Source organism: Daldinia childiae (genome assembly GCF_008694065.1).
Source record: "Daldinia childiae strain JS-1345 chromosome Unknown Scaffold2, whole genome shotgun sequence".
NCBI lineage: Eukaryota > Fungi > Ascomycota > Sordariomycetes > Xylariales > Hypoxylaceae > Daldinia > Daldinia childiae.
The window spans coordinates 5,911,882-5,932,507 of NW_022984643.1; the positions used below are offsets into that span (position 1 = coordinate 5,911,882).

Sequence of the window (20,626 nt, forward strand, 5' to 3'; positions counted from 1 at the left end):
AAGTCTGCATGTGTTAATTTGAGATAATAATAGCACGACGATGCGAAAGGGCCAAACAACAGAACAAGAGTAATAATTAACTAGGTAAAAAACGCAAAGGTGGAAAACGTTATAAGGTGAAATTGCACGGCTACATTCAACCGCAATCCTAAGAATTTTCTGTGGATACAAGCTGAAGCTTCATGGCGCAGTGGAAGCGCGCCGGGCTCATAACCCGGAGGACCTCCGATCGAAACGGAGTGAAGCTAGCTCTTTCCTTTTTTTCGACTTTTTTAGGTAGCCATTTTAGGGGGGTTTTTTTTTTCTTCTTCCCTTCCCACAAAAAGTTGTTCTCCTTTAACTTAAATCATAATATTATTCTATAATTAAAAAACTTATACCTGCATTAATACCCCTATCTGCAAGACTGACTACACAGGTAGGTACGCTATCATTTTTGATATCCTTGTGTCCTTTCTATTGAGGGCTTTGCCTTGTAAATAGAAATTGGTATCCATACTAAATAAAAATTTACTCCGCTGAACTCTTAAACGATAACCGCTAAATCCTCTTTGAACCTACTAAATTAGTTAGCTCTCTTCCCTCATGTCCACAATGCAACAGCTAGGAATAGAAAGGGCAAATAGGTAAGTACGTACCCAAAAGAAAGACCATATAAATGCTCAAGATCACAGAGCTGCCCTCAATGTGATCGAGGAAACCATGGTGGAGGACTGCTAGGCATGGGAGGAGAAAGTTGAGATGGGGGCGTATAGGGACTAGAAGCATGTGGCACTTCATCTTGCGGCGCTGGTTCCGGCTGGATCTCGGGCTCGGTTGGAGTATTTTGTTCTGTTGGTAAAGGATCGTGGATCTGTGGGAGAGCCCTTCTAGCAGGGGCAAAGAATCCCAGGCCTATTGTAAGACCTAAGGATTGACGTATTGGTAGTTCCGTCGCAATTTCCTCTGTTTTCTGTTGTGTAGTGGAAAGATCTGGTAAGGGTGGATCATGAACTTCGAGAGATCGGGATCGTTGTCTTCGATGTCGTTGACGCCATCTCGGGCGCCTGATGTTAATGTCTGAATCCATCTCCGAAACTTGTAGATACGGGAGGTAGTTGAGCAGGCTATCTACATCCTCGTTTTGAGGCGGCAATGTAGAAGATGAAGATTCAGGAATAGACGGGAAAATGCGGTTAGGGGAGACATAACGTAGTGGATTCTCTATCAGAGGTTCTGGGGGTTGCCTATACGGCAAGTATTGAGATTGCCCAGGTGCTGCACCAGTCCGTCTGTAAGACTCCTCGGATAGCGTTGGTGATCCGTGACCATGTCTCTGCCCTGGGCGCTGATTTTCCTTCTTTGATCGTTGCAACTCTTCCACTTCTTCCAGAGCCTTTTCCTTATTATTCCTGCGCATGGTTTGCGACTCTCTCGCCTGGTACATTCTTCTCCTTATTTCCTGTTCCCAATCCATCACCGGAAGTTCTCCTCCTTGTTGTTGCGTTTCTTCGAAAATATAATCTAAGGCATCCTCACAGTCGCAACTTTTCCATGTTAAGCCGCAACGATAGCAAAACTCGTGACCGCAATAGCATCTACACATGCCGAAGAATGAATATGGTAAACATACCTTATTAATATAACAATGAAAATACGATGGATGAACTCACATGATATGGCTACACCCACTTGCTCGAGAGACCGTATTATTACACCGTGAACATTTCTGCCAACCCTCGTGCTGGACTAAGGCCTCTAATTCAGCATATATAGGCCGTCCCTCACACCCCGGATCGTTAGGCTCATGGTCCCGCTCGCATTTCTGACAAGTTTTAGACTTGCATTTGTCACATACAACGGTACTGCTCCCCTCTATTATATTTTGGGTATTGAGAGTGGCCCTGCATTGTTCCTGTGAGCAATATAGAGGCGGTGTTTCCCGTTTCTCGCGGTCTATTTTTCGATATTCTTCCAAGATCACGCTCGACTGTATCCATTCGACGTCTTGATCTCTGAGGGTGAGGCTACAGCACCTGGGTGGCCAGCGATACTTCTCGGCCAGCTTCATTTGGAGATATCTCTCCAAGCAATCCCGGCACCATAAGCACCCGCATTGGAGTTGTCGCAAATCAGGGCTTGTCTCGAAGCAACCCACGCATCCTCTAGCGGCCAAGGGGTTCATATAGGTGGTTCGGGCTTCTTCCGCCATGGTTCGTAGAACGCCTTCCTCCTTTTTAACTACGAGTTTAGTGTTGACACCGGTGTTAAATTGTCTGAAGGCTTTTAGTCTTTTGTAGTAGAAGTCTCAACTCGAACTGCGATTCTTATAGGTAGATGAAAGATAATCAACGGCGGGTTTTTAGGTTGGTAAGACTGGAAGGGTGATATTTAATCGCTATAGGAATAGTTTCTATTGGGCTAGTTCTCCAAAATAAAAGCTATGGTTTATGGTGATCAAGAAGAGGTTGAGAGGATAAATCAGAATTATATGCTAAATTACCTTGGGTACCTTAATAATGCACATTTAGGGTTGCTACCTATATTGTATAGAGCTCCTCCCTTTTATACATGTAGGTGTTCTTCCCTCATATGCTCTATCACAGCGACCCTTCTCATTGGTCCAATTGAGATTTAGCTACCTAAAATGGCAATGCAATGTCGAGCCACTTTATTATGTACCTGGTGTCTATATTTACCTCATTATTCAGCAATACCTTAGGTACCTAGGCTAGTAGATATGTAGGTATGTAGTTCCCCCCTTTGATAAGAAGAGGAAGTAGCTACAACATATTCCTAGGGGTACTATCCAAGCCGCTCTTTTCCTCTAACAATATCTCAAGTTGAAGCAGGAGCGATTAGCCCTGTAGGTTAGGTATCTAAGATAGAAGCTTCCATGAGCTCTTTTTTCCTTTATCAATTGGATTGTGTGTTTATTAACGCATGTTAATAAGTTTAGCTTTGCCTTAACAGTTGCCCATTGGGTATGGGTTACCCAATTGAGTCACCCGGGCAGGCCCCGAGACCTCCTTACAGTGGATTGTGCAAACCCTTCCGACCTTATACTGTAAGTTCCTTCCTCACCGTAGCAGGAAATAGACGGGCTATGCCCTGTTTCTATGATAAGTCGGAAGATCAGGAGACATATGAATAGTAATTTCAGAAGATCTATCACTAACGAGGTAGCACATCAAAGGCCAAATGGCGTAGATGTTAGACATAACTTTCACATCGTACCTTCCTCAATTCAGCCTGCATGTAGTAGTGGTTAACTTATCGGCCTCCGACTTTTCAGTTAGACAGCCGGGAACCCGGGTTCGAATCCCGGTGCAGGTGCTCACATTTTTTGTTGTTTTCCTTACTCTTTTTTATGTTCAATGTGTCGTCCTTCTTTTTATCGTTCCTTACTAGGTACCTAGGTACCTATACCCCTTCAAGTTCAAGTAGATAAAATCACAGTAACCTACCTAAGTTACCAGTTAATCATGTAATTACCTAACTATGTGTAATTCAAGTTATTAATTTTTTTACCATCATGAATGTGTTGAACCTGGAAGTAGAATACCAAGTCAGCTTTGTATTATAAAATGCCACAAGATTGGATAGGGAGTCTAAACCCATTACCATATGAAAACAGTACACAAAGTCAACAACATGGAACTAGAAAATAAGTATAATACTAAAGGCATATATCTGTAGCAATATTTTACCATTCGTAGATTGAATTGATGACAGAAGAATACTCATTAGGTGAATCCCCTAGGAATCCATCAATATAACTAAAATATTTTCAATGCTCTAATTCCTCTGAGGAGTTTGGGGGCTTAATATTGGGGGCTGATAATCTAGAAATGCTGTCAATTATGTAGGTCAGAATATTATACTCAGAGGTAATGAGTGATTCTCGTTTAATAATCCTTAGTATAATATGATATAATTAAGGTAGGATCTTAGGTATATCATACTAAAAATACAAGCAAATACAAGCAAATCAACCCGAATATTGACCAACTCAGAAATAATCACTACATCGCCAATAAAGTGGGAGGATTATCGCAACTTGGAGAATAAGATGGTCAGGCTGCAGTCATCGTAAGCATGTCCACCATTTTCTACGGTGCTATTTGTCAATCCCTAAGCCGCATATAGAGACATGCTGCGAAATCAGCCCTTTTGGACACTGCGAAAGCAATAGTTCAATACCTCACTATCTTACGAATAAATCCTAATGGAACCCTCTCACCTACGAAGTTCAGCCCCTGGGTGATTAATTGGAGGGAATCGTTTCACGAACCCATCATGCTTATGCTAATCTTGACTAGATGCAGAAAATTCGTATAGCTGAGATGGGGCTGTAGCTGAGGATATCTGATATAAATATATGATATTTCCTTCGCTTCAATCCCTTGAGTCAAGCAATCAGCAAAGCCAAGAGTAGCATCACTGACAACACAACTCAAGGAAGAAAAAAGAAAAAAAAAACAATATGTTGTTGACCCATTTATTGACTAGTTTTCTTCTGCTGGGGCTTCCTGCCCAACCAGTTCAAAGTGAACCGATACCAACAACCCTAACTCCTCGCGGGGCACCTCTTGTCGATTTCAACGCCGCGCGTGGTGACGACCCCAAGAAGCTTGGAAGTCTCAACCTAGAGAAGGGCAAGGGAGACAAGCCCAAGCAGAACACTAATGATTTGTATATCAAGTTGGGCAAGGATTGGAAAGGGACTAAGGCCGCACATTTCCATCATAAAGCTGGCTATCGTAGGTAAGGAAGCACAATAATCACTTTCCAGGTAGAGCTAAGACTAATACAAAAATTTTGATAGAGCTGAGTACCATTCGCTGAAGGGCCAGACTAAAGCTGGAACTACGTATTTCATTACTTACAGCTTCGCGCTCGAGGTTAGTACAATAATCACATCTCGGTCTCTTTCGCATTTCATACCATCAGAATCCGTGTTTCGAGGTTACGTCAACTAAATAAAGCCTTTCAAATCCATTAATAAAATTTTTAGGAACTACCTGACGGCCTAATCGTATTCCAATGGAAAGAATACAAGGCCAATAACGACCACGATAAGGGCGCCAATATCCCTCTCGCCCTGGAGATACGGAAGAACAAGCTAGAATTCACGCATACTTCGGTTTGGAAGGAGCACGGCCGCAAGGTCCAGTGGTCGCAAGATGTCAAGCCGCGCACTATGTACAAGATCGGTCTGGAGATCGAAGCTAAGGCGAAGGACGGCCACGTGAAGCTTTGGTTCAACGGCAAGCCTGTAACGTTCGCTACTACTAAGTCTCAGACGCTCACTGGAAATATGTATCCTGGCGAGAGCGATCCCAAGTTTGGCATATACGGCGGAGAGGACGTTCAAGTGGACAGTTATGTTTACCAGGTTCAGATTGGCACGAGTCAGGGAGACCTCGACCAGAGTTACTTTGGCAAGTAAGGAGTATGGAAACCCGGGGAAGATCGTAAACTAGCTAGATAGAGGAATATGCCTTATATTCCCCTAATTTTTTATTTTATTTTCTTACATGGCTACCTGAGAAATTAGGGCAAGTTGGTTGATATCCCTAGCAGTCCTTCTCAGGATGGCGTTCTTTACTATCGCTACGAACGGACGTTCGTTATGTCAGGTTGACTGATAATAAAACAGCACTACCATCTCATACTTTGTTTCATTTATCGTAATACAAACACAAGACTCATTTGAACAAGGATGTAAAAGCCTATTCAAACGACTATACACCTCTCTCTTGTTAAATAGAAGTTCGTATAAAGTTATTAGCACAACTCTGTTCTGCTTAAGATAGCAACTACCCGCATAAAGCATTCAACCCCTAGGAGTCACATCCCTGAATCTGGGGCTACCGAGTCGCAACCCCCCCTGTCCTCCCTTGCCTACATCTCGGGAAGTCGTACCAGGCAGCAGTTTTTCTCCATTTGACATTAGACGTGCAGCTATTAAGCGACACTAGTCCGCGTCAGGACGTCCGCATTACTCAGCTCAAGCCGCCGGCTCCGACCCCGGATCACGATCCCTTGGCGACCTTTGCATCATCCACACTTAAAACATACCTCACAGCTAGTAACTATGGTATATTGGGTATCCAAATTCAATTAGGCTCTATTTTAATAATATGACTCTCCAGTTACGATCCTCAAGCCGGAATACCCTTCTTACTAACGTACTCACCCCTACGCCATAGTCAAGTCAAGTCAAGCTAAGCTAAGCCATGTCGCCTCAAGACTCCATCGACAGCCACGGCCCTCCAACCCGCTTTGCGGTGGCACTGTACCCGGGATTCCAAGCCCTGGACGTGTTCGGCCCGCTCGACATCCTCAACATGTTATCCAAGATCCGTCCTCTATCCCTAGAAATCTTATCCACAACGCTTGACCCGGTCCCCACGCTGACTTCGTCTTCGGGTCATACTACGGGCCAATCTATCATGCCCACGCGCATCTATGCTGATGGCGTCGACGACATCGAAGTTCTGCTCGTCCCGGGCGGCTTCGGCTCTCGCGACCCGGCGAATGTGGCGCCCGTCGTCGAGTACGTGCGCGCAGCGTACCCACGTCTTAAGTACCTATTGACGGTGTGCACGGGCAGCGCAGTGGTAGCCACGTCGGGTGTATTAGACGGACGGCGCGCGACTTCGAATAAGAGGGCCTGGGAGTGGGTTCGTTATTCCCTTTTTCTTTTTTCTTTCCTTTTTTTTTCTTCTTCGGCACCTGTGTCCCTACCTGTCTACTACGTTTCAGAATTCTCTCAGCCCCCTTTTCCCCTTCCCACCTACCCTGCCCTACCCCTTAGCTGTAAGTGCGGTAATTAACGGGAAGCGGTGGCGACAAAAGGCCACGGCGCAGGGCCCGCTCGTGAACTGGGTGCGCCAGGCGCGCTGGGTGACAGACGGCAACATATGGACGTCGTCGGGCATCTCGGCGGGTATCGACATGATGTACGCCTTTGTCGCAGACCAGTACGGCGAGGATGTCGCGCAGACTCTGGCCAATGCGTCTGAGTATGTCCGGAATACGGACCCGGAGTTTGATCCATTTGCCGGAAAAGCGGAGAACGGGATAACGAAATAAGGAGTTGTCTAAATATAGCTGTATCTGCGTCTGCGCTTGTGCTTGGAACTCTAGAAGGACAGACGGGTGAGCGGGCGAAGAGTCCGCTCTACGTAGGGGGTGCATGATACTACTATAGAGAATACGAAGTATACCTAGACAATGAATATAGTTTAGCCTATCGGTCTATCATGAGGCCTTCTGCTTCTCTATTAAGTGAATTCATCGCATTACTGTCTATTAAACTCTCTATCCCTATAAAGTGTAGCAAATGACAGAAACATGTAGTCTTGTATCACTTAGTCTCTAGCAAATTCAGTCCGAGTATAGACACTCGCACTGTTCCTTAGAACTCGAGCTGTAGCGGTAGAAATTTCATATTGGCATAATACGTACGTATTTTTGGTGATAGACTCTAGACAATCTTTCATGCGCGATTCCGTGATATTGTACGATAGTAATAAGGTATATACCTATATAATTACCTTGACAAGTATTAAGTTAAGAGGGGGTTGAAACCCGGGACAAGTTGCAACAGCCATGCCAAATCAACGATTATCTCAATAAGATCTAATCTAGATCCGGAACGGAATCGTGATCCGTGTGACAACCAGAGAGACACCTATAAAGCAGTTTGGTGCTGTTATGTTGCCCCTATTTAGTATAAGCTTCGGAATGGAAAAGGGGCGACTAACGGGGGACGGGGATTGCGATAGTATATTAAACATATCTCGTGTGGTAGTAATAACTAAGTATTGTATATACCTTGGATATCAAGGATTTACTAGTTATATCGTTTATATTTATAGGAGTGGTGAAAAATACCATTCCATACAAGCAGCAGTTATCGTCGCAAACCGAGAGCTTCGTATATGACTTGCTGGCTACCTGTCTTGTAGCACTTACCTACATAATAAGACTCCGATCTAAATAGCGTTCAGGCCTGTGTGCAATATGTTGTGTAATTCACAAGTTACGAAAAAGACTACGCGTCGATAATAATTTCCTGCTTCTTGAGTATTTATTGAATCTTAACGAAACTCGCATTCTATTGCATTATGCAGCGGGCGGTAGCTTAGCTCCTGGTTGGCCATACGGCAGATATAGATGACGATTCGGGATTGTTAGCGTATAGATGATTATGTTGTTCTACCGAACCCATACGATTAGTGGCCTGTCAGTCTTTGCTCACATGTACCCGGGTGGTAACAGGTTATAAACACGTAAAGGAAAATATGGTAACTAAGTATTTAATAGGTCGCATTACCGTTACTGGTTGCTAGAGCTTATCTGCGATAATATGGTTCGAGTATCAGCAAAACTAGCAGATTATTGGATAACGATCCGGCATCGCCGGGGGTGCGGCGGATAGACGCATGTCACAAGGATTTCCCGACTTGGCCACCTCGGATCTCGGGTCTGCGGTCTGAATCCGAACCCGAATTAGTCATAGTGCCTTCTTTCCAGATGCCAGAATGTCGGGTCACTGTGCTATGCCTAGGATGGCAGGAGCAAATTTTCTTTGGTGATAATCTCGCGTTTATATCGAGGCTATGTTGGTGGTTAGATTTCGACATGTTTAAGGGGCAACACCGAAGATCGTGTTGATATCGTTCCCGATTTCCCTAGCATTACTATGTATAGTTGGAAATAGCCCTGTAAATTGTCGATCTGATGGAACCCAAGTCTTTTGGATAAGGCTGGAGACCCCGGTTGCAAAAGCAGGTTTTGTGATCCCTGCTAATGCATTCAGATTCGATATTTTCTGCGAGTTGCCACGATACGTAGCTCATCTTGGCATATAGAAGCACACAAAATTCTGACTTGAACCAGAACTGCTGTCCTTTAGCATAACATATCCAATTGTAAATTACAAGTGGTCAAGGATTGATATTTAAATACGAATGGCTGGTTGCTAGATACCCACGGGAAATTTCATGAAGGTGACGGCTGCAGACTCCCTTGCGCTTCAGAAAACGACCTCAGTCTACTCGTATCTCGTATGTAGATAGACACACACGCGTCAGGCTGGAGACGCTATAAGCGGCTCGTTGCAGCTCCGAATGGGTTTCCTACCAGCGGTAGACCTGATAGCTTAGGAGATTGATATGGGATGTTTGTATATGCTAGGTACTGGCATAAAGCAGGTACCCAAGGTATAAAAATCTTATCTCTACTGCGAAGGTACCTAGTTACACATCGGTGAGGCTTCAAGAAAATGGAAACTTCGCATTGCTATCCGACAGGTACATATAGCACCTAGCTTCATCGAGAAAGCTTTGTTGATTAGCGGTGGCGTTTTTGGGACTGAGACCGAGCTGCGGCAGAGTACTGTGGAGAGATAATGATTTTTTACATTATACACTATGTACAATGGCTCTCTTCCCTGCAGGATTTACGATGCCAGGATGCATTTGATTTGAGGTTAATACTAGATCTCTCGTTTTTCGGGTTCCTGACTATGCGATTGGTTCGGAGTATTTCTCCCGTCCATTAATTGGCTGACCGATATCATTCGCATCTGGGGAAGATAAAACTGTATCGAGCATCAACAGCGGTGAGCATGCTATTACCTGGTTCGTCTATTGGCTTTGTCCTTTTCTTCTACTGCTTGAAACATTTGAGTAATGGATGGCGGCGAATTGAATTTGGGCACGAGATGGAAAATGAGTTCGTTATCACTAAAAAGTCGTATTGCCGCGTGGAAGACGGTAGTTCTAGAATCCTATTGGAGTACATGGAAATGCAAGGGCAGATCCCTCGCTGTATCGACGTGGCCGAGATGTTATCAATATTGATCATACGCATGTAGCCATGCTGCTATGCTGCCATGGCATAATTGAAAACGCCACCAGCCCTTTAAACCTAGACTCGATAGACTTCACGATGACTGGTGGAGCTTACTTATTGCCTAATCATAGTAGAAATTTGAAGTAATATGAAGGATTGAGGCGACTACATAGATAGATGAAAGATGAGAAATGTGGATTGTGTAGTTGAGGAATCGCGACTTCAATCGTCGGTTTGTAAGAGGTAGTTATACATTAGGTATACATGTACCTACTTATTGCGTAGACTTTTACCTAAGGCTGCTGCAGGTATATCACGCCAAGATAAATTTTTTCCTTTTAGATACCTAGGTACGTATAAAAACCAAAAGCTACCTATAGTGGAGCCTAGAGCTCTTAAAATAAACGTTTACCAGGTAGTAGTCCTATGTAGGCTTGTACTCCATGAGAAATATCTGTAAATTTCACATTGCAATTGGACATATATACATACCTACATACCTACAAGATACGTCCTTGTATAGATATTTAGACGTATAGAGGTATAATAATCGTGTGTAACATGATAGCAATGTAGGAAATACCATCCAACATCTCAACGCTTAAAGATATCCCACTTATTGAGATGACAAGAACGGGTACTTTTCATCACATTACGTCATTACCACGATGATACTTGTTTGGACCGGATTCAGCCGTCAGGAGAAACTTTATTTACAGTGCCGGTAACTGCTAGTAACTGGGTGGTTTTAACTACGTCAATTTAGTACCATACGGCTAGACTTAAAGGGGGTTAATGAGGTAATCTTTTACAGATGAAGGAAGGGAGTCGCGGTATCATTATCAAACTAGCTGACAAAGGTTAGATACGCGATATTTTGGGCTTTATTTTTGCGGGTGCTGTGAGATTTCGATTGTATGTAATGTCTATCACTTACCGTCAGATCGGTAGGGGTTTATATCTTTACATAGAAGTGCATCATCATATACACCTCATGAGTTGGATGATCGTTGCTGCTGTGCTGTTTACGTATACCTACTACAAGGTGTTCTTTTTACAATAATGTAAGCTCGAGACCGAACAACGAAGATGACATGCGAAGCCAACAATTCCGTACTTTAATTTCCGTTTTCAAGTTTTTAAGGCCTGCTACCCCTGTTTCTACTGCGAATTGCGCCTCCTAGCCGCTGAAAGGAGCCACTCCCTGCAAGTATTCAATTAGCAGCATGCAATTAATTTATACCGTTGATAGGTTTTGGCTGTTGAATATATGTATCAAATATGTTACTTTTCTTTAATATGCGTACCTATATAAGTGTTTATATATTAGTTAAGAGAATAATATTAATTCATTATTCGACTATTATTTTTTTCGCAAATGTTTGGTGTATAGAAAAGCTTTATTCTATTAACCAATTTCTATTATATTAATACCTGTGTTGATGTGCAAACTTAAAATATCCAATGTTGTTAACTTCAATCACTAATAATTATGGAACGGAATGACTTATCGAGATTATGGACGGTAGGATGGGTCAGATCGCATGGATTAACGGCTGCATGTGAGAAGTAGTGTGGATTAAGTGTACCTAATTTGGAAGAACCTACCTTCGTCTGTGGGTTATCTTAACATTCTATTCCGTACCAATTATAGTTCGTTGATTCGTTATGTATATTTTGATATTCTCAATGTTACATATACATATGTAGGTGCCAAAGTCCTACGGTTTCGCTCTCTGGAGAAGAATTTGTAATATTATGAGTTAAGCAGTGAACAACAATTACTTGGACGAGACAAGCTTGTAAATCTCGTCTCTCAACAGCTATCGAAACCGGTCTTATTCGAAAACGCCGTGTCTTGTCCACATAATACTCAACACGCGAGCGGTGTCTCATCGGAAATAAGCAGAATTGTAACTGAAGTGCATATTCGAAGTTCCCCGTATATACTCAGCCCAGCTTGAAAATTTGCGTTCTGTGCGCATCGAGACGAGCGCGTGTCAATATATAGTTCGGTCATCATGACAGAATACGAAGACCAACCCAGCAATTTATCTGCAGTCAAAAGGAGAGCACCCCACGATACATATGCATGATCATGTATTGTAAGGTACATACCTTACAATGTATATGTCCATATATATGTAGTCTTTGCACGAATCCCTCCGTACAGTATGAAGACGGAGTGGACGCTAATAGATTGCACAGCCTCATTGTCCCAAGCATTGATATGTCCCGCACATACCAACAACGTTCGATATTGCCATCCGATGGCTGTTAGCTATGTAAGGTCCGGCACATCCTCATTCTAGAATGATAGCACGCGCAGTGATCACAGCGCCTCTTACTCCTTTTGCAGACCTGATTAGCATTGGTGCACCAATAACTGCAGCAATGGGGGTTGACCTACATGCTACATGTATGTAAAATTTGTTGAATTAAAAGCCGTGTACGTACCTATTCTAGATGCAGATAAGCATCGGGCGTTTGCTATTGTTTATCTCTTCGGTTTTTAACCTTTTGTAAGACGATTCGGTTTTAACAGGAGATAGTTATATAATATGGATTTACTTAATGTTTGATACTTGCTAGACATACCTGCATCTAAATAGAAGGAACAACATTGAATTCTATAATAGTTATGCTTACATATTAGGTTAGGTACTTGTGATAGGTACATACATGTAAGCACTGATGGAATGAATGGCGGGTGTGTCTGTACCCTTAGGTATAATCTAGACATACCTGTGGATGGCAGGAAGGACAAGCCTCGCACAGTGCGTGCAAGTATGGTACACATATTGATTATTCGTTTTGAATATACAGGTCTGTACCTACCCTCGCTATCGGAAGCCCGAGAAGAAGTCCGCCACATCGGCTTGTCATTGGCTTGTCGTACCTTTCGGTTTTGATTCAATGTTTTTTTTTGTTTTTTTCTTCAAGCTTCAAATCCATCACAAAACAAAAAAAGGGACTGATTACTGTATTAGTCCAGCTTAATCCCAATTTTCTCATTTTCTCAGGCATCGCGAATTTCTATCACTTCATTGGAATTCAAATTGACATCATTGACATTGGTCTTAAGCTTGTTCAACCAATCTGGTAGATCTCGAAATTCTTTTATCCCCTATACTCATCAAGGTGGGTAAGAAGTTCTTTTCTTGGAAAAGCGTCCCAAGTTACTAGGGAGCTTACTAGGGAGTTTAGTCCTGGCTCCGCGAAGCTGCCAACACCGACCAACCGTTTTTACAACATTGCCAAGCTTTTGATTACTTAATACACTACTACTACTACCTAGTAGCATCACCTTAGGTATGTGTAGGTACTACATATGTACCTAAAAGTCCTTATGCACATACGTAACGCTGCTGTCAACCCTCTATCCACTTACAAGCCCCGTACACGTACATCCCGGTCTGTCATGGGTGGTACTTACCTACACATAACAAGCAGTTTAGATAGCTGGCCTAGCCCAGTTTCGACTTTGTCCACCCTCCCGAATCAACGCTACTTGCGCTACGCCCCTCCCGCAGCCCTTCTACGCAGTACCGGTCCGTCTAGTGTACCTATTAGGCAACTTTCTGGCTTCTTACTGGGTACCTTTCGTTGCCTTCGGTCTCTTCCTTGACTTTCTGCCCTGCTTTTTTCCTATTCACTCTTCCCAAATCGTCTACGCTATTCTCTCTCTATTCTTGCTGGACACGCACCTCGCATCGGCATCCCGCCGTTCGTCCAACCATCATTCAACTACACCCAACTCTCCACAAAGGGGCCCGCTAGAGTCGTTGCGTCCGTTCGTTAATTTTTCTTCCATTTTCTTGATGTTCTCGACAAGCTAAACCTCTCCATAATCTCTTTCCCCCCCACTAGTCCTACGTTTGACCGTCCATTCCGACCCGCTCCTCGTCCTGTTCCTGTCCTCACCATCCCACGACCTGTACTTAGGCCGTTACGCTCGTTATTGTTCGATATTTGGCTTTCTTGGGCATTTTACTTCTTACTGTTGTGGATCGGAATCTCTGAAAAAAAAAAAAGGAAAAAGAAATAGGGTAATCCTGCAAGCCTACAGTGTGAAGACTAGGGTTAAATTAGACGCTATCGAATCGTTGTGTATCAGTCTAGCGGCCGCTTCGAATGGACCAGTGAGTCGTCAAACGACAAGCCCGATCTGCGCCAATACATTCACTTCCCGTCGCCAAATTCTCAGCTGATCACCGAAAGGGAGAAGGCTGTAGAGTCGTCAGTGTTGTAAATTGGGAAGATAAAAAGAAGCCGGTTTTCAGGGACGTGAGACAGCTATTGCGAACCGTTGTACCCACGTTGTGACTGGGTTCGTAGTTGTAGTACAAGGCTACCTTGGCTCGTCCCGACACCATCGTGAGTACGCCCGCACGATACACAGGCACAGAGACATAAGGAAATTCCAGAGGGTAGTATAACCCGCTAGTCCGCTGGGTCTCCATTATGGCTCCAGTAGCGCCGCGCCTCAAGATCCTCTCAGGTTCGTCGATTTCCAATTCTGTAACCTACATTCCCAACTTGACCTCACATTACCTGGTGAAGAAGATTTCTATTTTTCTTCGTACTACTGTCACCGGAAGAAACGGAAAACCTCCCGCTCCTTTGCTTTCATTTGTGTCTTGTTCTTTCAATTGTCTATTACGCTCGTTCTCCCTTCCACGCTACTTCGAGGGCAAGGCGCGTTGGCATACGCCTAAAGCCGCTTGCGACATCTCGCCATGGCTGACAGTGAGCTAATGAGAATATGTTCAGTGGGTGGAAATGCTGTCTCTGCTTTCCTGTCCTGGAGGCTTCAGGCTACCAATGCGTGCGACGTAACGCTCGTTTGGAAGTCAGGCTATGAGAGCGTCAGCCAATATGGTATCTCTTTCAAGTCTGGGTCGTTTGGCAACGAGCGGTTTAAACCTCGACGTGGTAAGTACAAGCGCATTATTTTCTCCAAGTTCGACTGTCTAGCTAACGTACCTGTTTAGTTGTCCGAACACCAGAGGAGGCCATACACAATAAAGAGGGCGCATTCGATTATGTTATCCTTTGTATCAAGGCCCTCCCAGATGTTTACGATCTCGCCTCGGTAATTGACGCCGTTGTCACTCCTCAACATACCTGTATTCTTGTCAATACAACACACACTCTCGGAGTCGAAGCTGCTCTCGAGGAGAGGTTCCCAACAAATGTCGTCTTGTCGCTCGTTTCGAATGCCGAATTGACCCAGTTGGGATCAAGCGAATTTGAGCATAGTGGTTCAACTGAGATCTGGGTTGGTCCAGCAAATAAGAATGGCAGCATTCCCGCTGCAATACAAGATGACATGGCGCAAGCACTTGCTTTGACTTTGAGCTCAGGCCGCGTCGACTGTAAGGTTTCTAGTAACATAAGACAGCAGCAATTTGAACGAGTTATTGGGTAGGTCGCTAATATCCAGTCAAACTTGTTGATCGTTTGCTAATGTATTAGCCCTATTGCTTTCCATCCGGCCAGCGTCATTTTCGAAACACCTTCTCACACGGCTCTGTTAGAAAAAACCGGTGTGAGGCAACTAATTTCTGATGTAATTGACGAGCTTATTGCTCTTGCTACTGCGCAAGGGTGTACGCTCGACGCTAAATTCAAGGAGAACACTATTAAGGAACAGTGTGAACTTTCGGATAACCCAAGTATAATGTGGCAGGACTATATGGCTAGACGGCCTATGGAAGTCGAGACATTCCTCGGCTCACCAATCAAATTGGCTCAAAGCTTGGGAGTGAAGTTGCCACGGATTGAGACGCTCTACGCTATTTTCCATAACCTGAACATCGTCAACCAGTCCAGACCTAAGGAGATTAATGGACTACCAGCTGCTTCTGGTTCGCCGACCGGTGCATCACCGATGCCTCGCATGTCTTCGAGCCAACCGCTTCGTCCTGCTGTCAACGGCCCTCCGAACGGAAACGGTATGCCGATGCCCAGGTCTAGACCTAGGAATTCGTCCAATCTTAGTGGACCACCCCCGGGTATGCGTCGACCCCCTCCGTCCATGAACGGTGGCCCTCCAAATGGGCATAGACCTCCGATGAACGGCGCACCGAACGGTCATCCTCAGTCGCGGCAACCGTCGAGACGCGGTTCTTTTGACGACACCGATCTTGGAGAGTTTAGCCACTTAGTTGTCTACGAGGATTCGGCTGATGCTGGTGATGGATACAATGCTGACACTTCAGATATCACTCTTCGTGAAAGGGAGCTCCAATTACGACAGCGTGAGCTAGCACTAAAGGAACAGGAAATGCGTATGCGACGCGGCGGTGGCCCACCACCGGCTGGCGGTAGAAGGCGCGCTGCTCCTCCTGTCCGTAGTGGAGGTGGTATATACGACGATGAGGACGAGGAGGACGATTATTTTGATCCCAACTCGGGCCCACCTGCCCCCATGATTGACCCTGACAATTTCGATATGATGAGCGTCACATCTAGGAAAAATCGCAGTAGGCCTGCTCCGAACCAAAGCGAAATGCGAATGAACCCCGAGGGTCCTGGAGGAGGAGCGCCGCCCCGTGGAAGTAGATGGAGACCGGCATTTGGTAGAAATCGATCTAGTCAAATCATGAATGCTGTGCCGGGTCTCCATGACAATATTCTTGACGATCCGCTAATGAACTTCACGTCGAACCGGTATGGTAATGTCGATCGGGGACAGATGCAGGCGGGATCCAGAGCCAACTCTTTAACGGCGTCGCACTTACATGATTTTCAAAATGGAGCCAATGGAATGAGTGGGCCATTTCCTAGACGTGCTAGCCAGTCTCCAGGGAACCCGTATAGCCCTTCAATTCGAGGCGGCAATGGACGACCTTCACCTCCCAACGGGTTTGGAGGACCCGGTCCTAATGGACGCCCGTCGCCTCCAGATGGTGTGCGCCAGCCAGTTCCTAGGTATCCTCCGGGTCAAGGGAATATGGTCGCGCCACAACAAGTTGAACAACATGTCGGGGTGAGCTCTCTCCAACCACCAATTACGAAGACCACAAGAAGTCTGACCGGCAGTGCGAGTGCTAGCGCGGAGAGTGGTGAATCGACGAATCTAGGTTCTGAACCATCCGCTCACAGCAGTCAAAGTAGTCTCGGACCTCGACCTCCCATTGGAGTCCGGTGAAAACCTCGAGTACGATGATGCGCAGCCCATGTTAGGCTGGTAGGCGGGCCTTCGTGCCTTGCTGTTGTCGACACATTGCGATTTTCTTTTTTTTTCGGGTTAATTTGCGCGCTTACCCGATATCTTTGTAGGTAGGTAAGCTGCTGTTTCCACGGCGGCATTAGGGTTGTCGAGTTCGTCTCATTCAGATCATGGCGCATTCGATAAGGTTAGATGGAATTGGCTTGGATTACAACATAACGATGCACACATAATTCTATTCGTCTCGGCAGGGGGAAAATCACGTACATAAGCATTTTTGGAAGGTTGAAGCAGTGGCTATTCATCTTCGGTAATATTGCATTGGGATGCGGGGTCTCACCTTTCGGAACACATATATTTCTATCAATTTTCCTCTCTACGCAATGACTTCCTAGCCTTCACTCGCCGACCCGATGCCCAGCATCTTTACGCCTGTTACCACCACGTTTTAACTCATTCCGAAAGTGTTGATAATCTCGAAGACACCTCTCGGAGGAAAACTTGGAAAGTGTAAGGTGGACATTTGCTGGGTTAAAAAAGACATAATGGGAATACATATAAAACTCGTCTACCGTCTTCGAACGCTCATCCATTTGGCCTTGATATATCGTGGCTCGACTAACTCTTTTGACGACGCGCAATTAAGACCGACGACCTTCCTAGTATCAAGACCATTTGCGGAATAGATACGTATAGTCTAAGTCGATTATCCTATAGAGGCGGTCGTTCAAGTCATAAGGGATTCTGGTGCAGTTCGGGTCGGGAGAAGAAGGCGTTGGTATTATGACAATACATTACACAAAGGACTTGCTCTCTCTTTTATTTGTCGGTTTCTGTCTGGATTTTAATATTGTAAAGACTGGCAAGGCGCGGGCCTGGAAATGGGACAGGCCTTGGAGTTGTCAGTGAAGATGAGAAAGAAATAGTGAAGGTTGAGAAGGTCGTGTCAAGAATTAGACAAGAGCCATCGTAATGTGATGCGACTCTTAGGAGCTAGGCTTAATTAACAAGGACCGATTATTCGCGACATTTCAAATTTGAAAAGTCGATGGCGACGTGGAGTGGACTTGATTTTATAAGATTATAATTATATTCTAATTATTCTAGTGTCAAATATAAAATCCTAGTGAATGACGTCGTCAAGCGGGCCAATTATACACTTAAATGTTACTGTCGTACTTTTCTGTGATATGCAGCAAAACTAGGATATTGTAGGGCTATAGCTCTTTTTTAGCTCAGGGGTCCGCTATCACCGTAACTTCGGGATCGCATGGGCATGGGCATGGACCACTTTTATAAGTTCTGAAAATAGCAACGCCACAAGCCACCCCGCACAACTTTAAATCACGCGTAACCAGACGCGTTATTTGGTGTGGGGGGAAAAAGGGGGGGCCAATATAGAAACAAAGTTGACTTTGTTGCAGGTACGATCTATCATTTGATGACAAACATCTAGATACAAGCATCTAACCTACCTATCTAAGGTACCTACCTATAGGTATTTTCTGTATTTATTAGGTACTTAGCATCTGTACCTCTCCTAATTCCCCTAACCACTTTTCGCATGAATTGCTATTTAATCCTTACAAACAACACAAATATAACAAAAGACACCAATATGACTTCTAGAGGCGGAAACGCAGATCGTACAATCGTTATGCAAGGCTCAGGGTCCGCGGCGGCGAGACCTTCCATGGCGCCACAGAGTTCTAGCTCCGGCGGCGTAGTTAAGACGCGGCAACTTGTATGTTATATCGTAATCATTCTAACTAGAATATTAAATGCTAATGTATTGTGAGCAGACGCATCTCCATTTGCAACTAGCGCAACTCTCAGCAAATTTGGCGGATACGGAGAACCTCCTGCGCATGACAAGCGTACAGGCAGAGGCTATGAGAGGTCTTGGTAGTTGGCATGGTGGGCTGTGAGTGCATCCTTTGTCTCATTTCTTCTCTTATGTTTTCGCTTTTGTTTTTTATCTTAAGTCTCTTATGAAAACTGAGCGATGATTTATAAAAGGGGTACTGATTAACTTGGCTGACAATAGGTTCATGGCTGCGAGTAAGGTGCTAGGAGAAGAGTCAGTCAAGGAGCAGCAGCCCGGAGGGAATCAAAAATAGTATAGTCATCGCAACAACTTTATAGTAAATGCCGAAATATTGATTAGAATTGGATTAGAAATGCCAATTCAGATTTCCAATGCTATTAAGAACGATTGCTCAGCACGGATGGTATTCTATCCGGATCGGTGGGTTTGGCACGTAATATCACCAACTTCATCGGCATAGTTAAAAAGAAGTATGCTTGCCTACGAAATCAATGTGGCATCCTTCCTCTCAAGTAGACTTATATCAATCCATTATGGCACAGACTATCGTTCTTATTTCAGGTGCGAACCGGGGTCTAGGCGAGGGCCTGGCCAAGCGTTACTTGGCACAGCCGAACCACGTCGTAATCGCCGCTAATCGGAACCCGAGGCATCCGACGTCGAAAGCGCTCGCCGATCTGCCTAAGGGGGAGGGGAGTAACTTAATCGTTGTTAAACTTGACGCTACGGTCGAGCAGGATGCTTTTGACGCCGTCAAGGCTCTCCAGGAGTCGCACGGGATCGATCACCTTGATATTGTTATCGCTAACGCCGGCGTCTCGTTCGTCTGGCCGGCTGTCAAAGACGTCAAGATTGACGATCTCCGAGCACATATCGAACCTAACGTTTATGGCGTTGTAACTCTGTACCAGGCCACGCGCCCGCTACTGCAGAAGTCCTCCCGCGAGCCCATCTTTACACCCATCGGGTCCTCGGCTGGATTTATAGGGTGAGCCAGTCCTCCTTTGCAGAAAGTAAAAACGAACATAAAACTTGTGTGGATATTATAGGCATAGGGTTTTTGGATGTTAACACCAGGCGCAAACAGGAAACAACCTCCCATCACTAACGCGGCATACGGACCATCGAAAGCAGCGCTACACTGGTTCACCGTCCGAATCAATGCCGAGGACAACTGGCTCAACGCCTTCGTTACGGGCCCCGGCTGGGTCCAGACCGAACTCGGGAATGCGGGCGCGCGCGGCCTAGGGGTTGGGCAAGCCCCGCTAGGGGTCGACGAGTCATGCGACGGTATGATGCATATGCTCGCAGTATCCACGAAAGCAGAGCATGGCGGGAAGATGGTGTCGTATAACGGGGAAGTCACCTCGGAATGGTAAAACGGGCTGTAAGAGTGGGCTATGGTCCTGGGTTTGAAGCCACGGGACTTGAGTATATTATCTATCACCTCTGGCCTATATGTTTACCGCTAGAAGTTGCTATACTATGAATCACAATCACGTATCTGTATAGTTACCTTTGGTAGCTAGCCCGTACCTATGGCGCTCTCGTACAGCTATGTATTTAAGATACCCCTTCCAAAGGGTTTAGATATCTCTGAAGCACGAGGTTGTAGCTCAAAACTTAGACCACGTTGTTTGCCAATATCATTGCTCCGGTACCCTTTCCGCGTAAAACTTGAGTTTCATTGGCTAGAGAGTTCCATCAATTCCATTTTCGGTAGACCTAAAATGGTACTAGTCCAGGAGGGGTGGCCCACGTTCAGTCCGTTG

At 45.0% G+C, this 20,626-nt stretch overlaps 5 protein-coding genes across 5 annotated transcripts; all 5 read left to right on the forward strand.

Annotated features, from left to right (window-relative positions):
* Positions 1–4,465: 4,465 nt before the first annotated feature.
* On the forward strand, positions 4,466–5,431 carry GL218_02442 (uncharacterized protein; the record flags this gene model as incomplete). The annotated part of the gene is made up of 3 exons (XM_033578961.1): positions 4,466–4,746; positions 4,808–4,883; positions 4,997–5,431. The coding sequence occupies 3 exons, from the start codon at positions 4,466–4,468 to the stop codon at positions 5,429–5,431; spliced, it is 792 nt and encodes a 263-aa protein (XP_033437874.1).
* Positions 5,432–6,221: 790 nt separating this feature from the next.
* GL218_02443 (Isonitrile hydratase) lies at positions 6,222–7,080 on the forward strand (the record flags this gene model as incomplete). The annotated part of the gene is made up of 2 exons (XM_033578962.1): positions 6,222–6,668; positions 6,751–7,080. The coding sequence occupies 2 exons, from the start codon at positions 6,222–6,224 to the stop codon at positions 7,078–7,080; spliced, it is 777 nt and encodes a 258-aa protein (XP_033437875.1).
* A 7,508-nt stretch (positions 7,081–14,588) lies between these two features.
* Positions 14,589–17,005, forward strand: GL218_02444 (Meiotically up-regulated gene 72 protein; the record flags this gene model as incomplete). The annotated part of the gene is made up of 3 exons (XM_033578963.1): positions 14,589–14,784; positions 14,844–15,276; positions 15,328–17,005. The coding sequence occupies 3 exons, from the start codon at positions 14,589–14,591 to the stop codon at positions 17,003–17,005; spliced, it is 2,307 nt and encodes a 768-aa protein (XP_033437872.1).
* A 1,639-nt stretch (positions 17,006–18,644) lies between these two features.
* Positions 18,645–19,146, forward strand: GL218_02445 (uncharacterized protein; the record flags this gene model as incomplete). Its single annotated transcript, XM_033578964.1, has 3 exons — positions 18,645–18,770; positions 18,829–18,950; positions 19,074–19,146. The coding sequence occupies 3 exons, from the start codon at positions 18,645–18,647 to the stop codon at positions 19,144–19,146; spliced, it is 321 nt and encodes a 106-aa protein (XP_033437873.1).
* Positions 19,147–19,387: 241 nt separating this feature from the next.
* On the forward strand, positions 19,388–20,233 carry GL218_02446 (Norsolorinic acid ketoreductase; the record flags this gene model as incomplete). The annotated part of the gene is made up of 2 exons (XM_033578965.1): positions 19,388–19,842; positions 19,942–20,233. The coding sequence occupies 2 exons, from the start codon at positions 19,388–19,390 to the stop codon at positions 20,231–20,233; spliced, it is 747 nt and encodes a 248-aa protein (XP_033437870.1).
* Between the last annotated feature and the right edge of the window lie 393 nt (positions 20,234–20,626).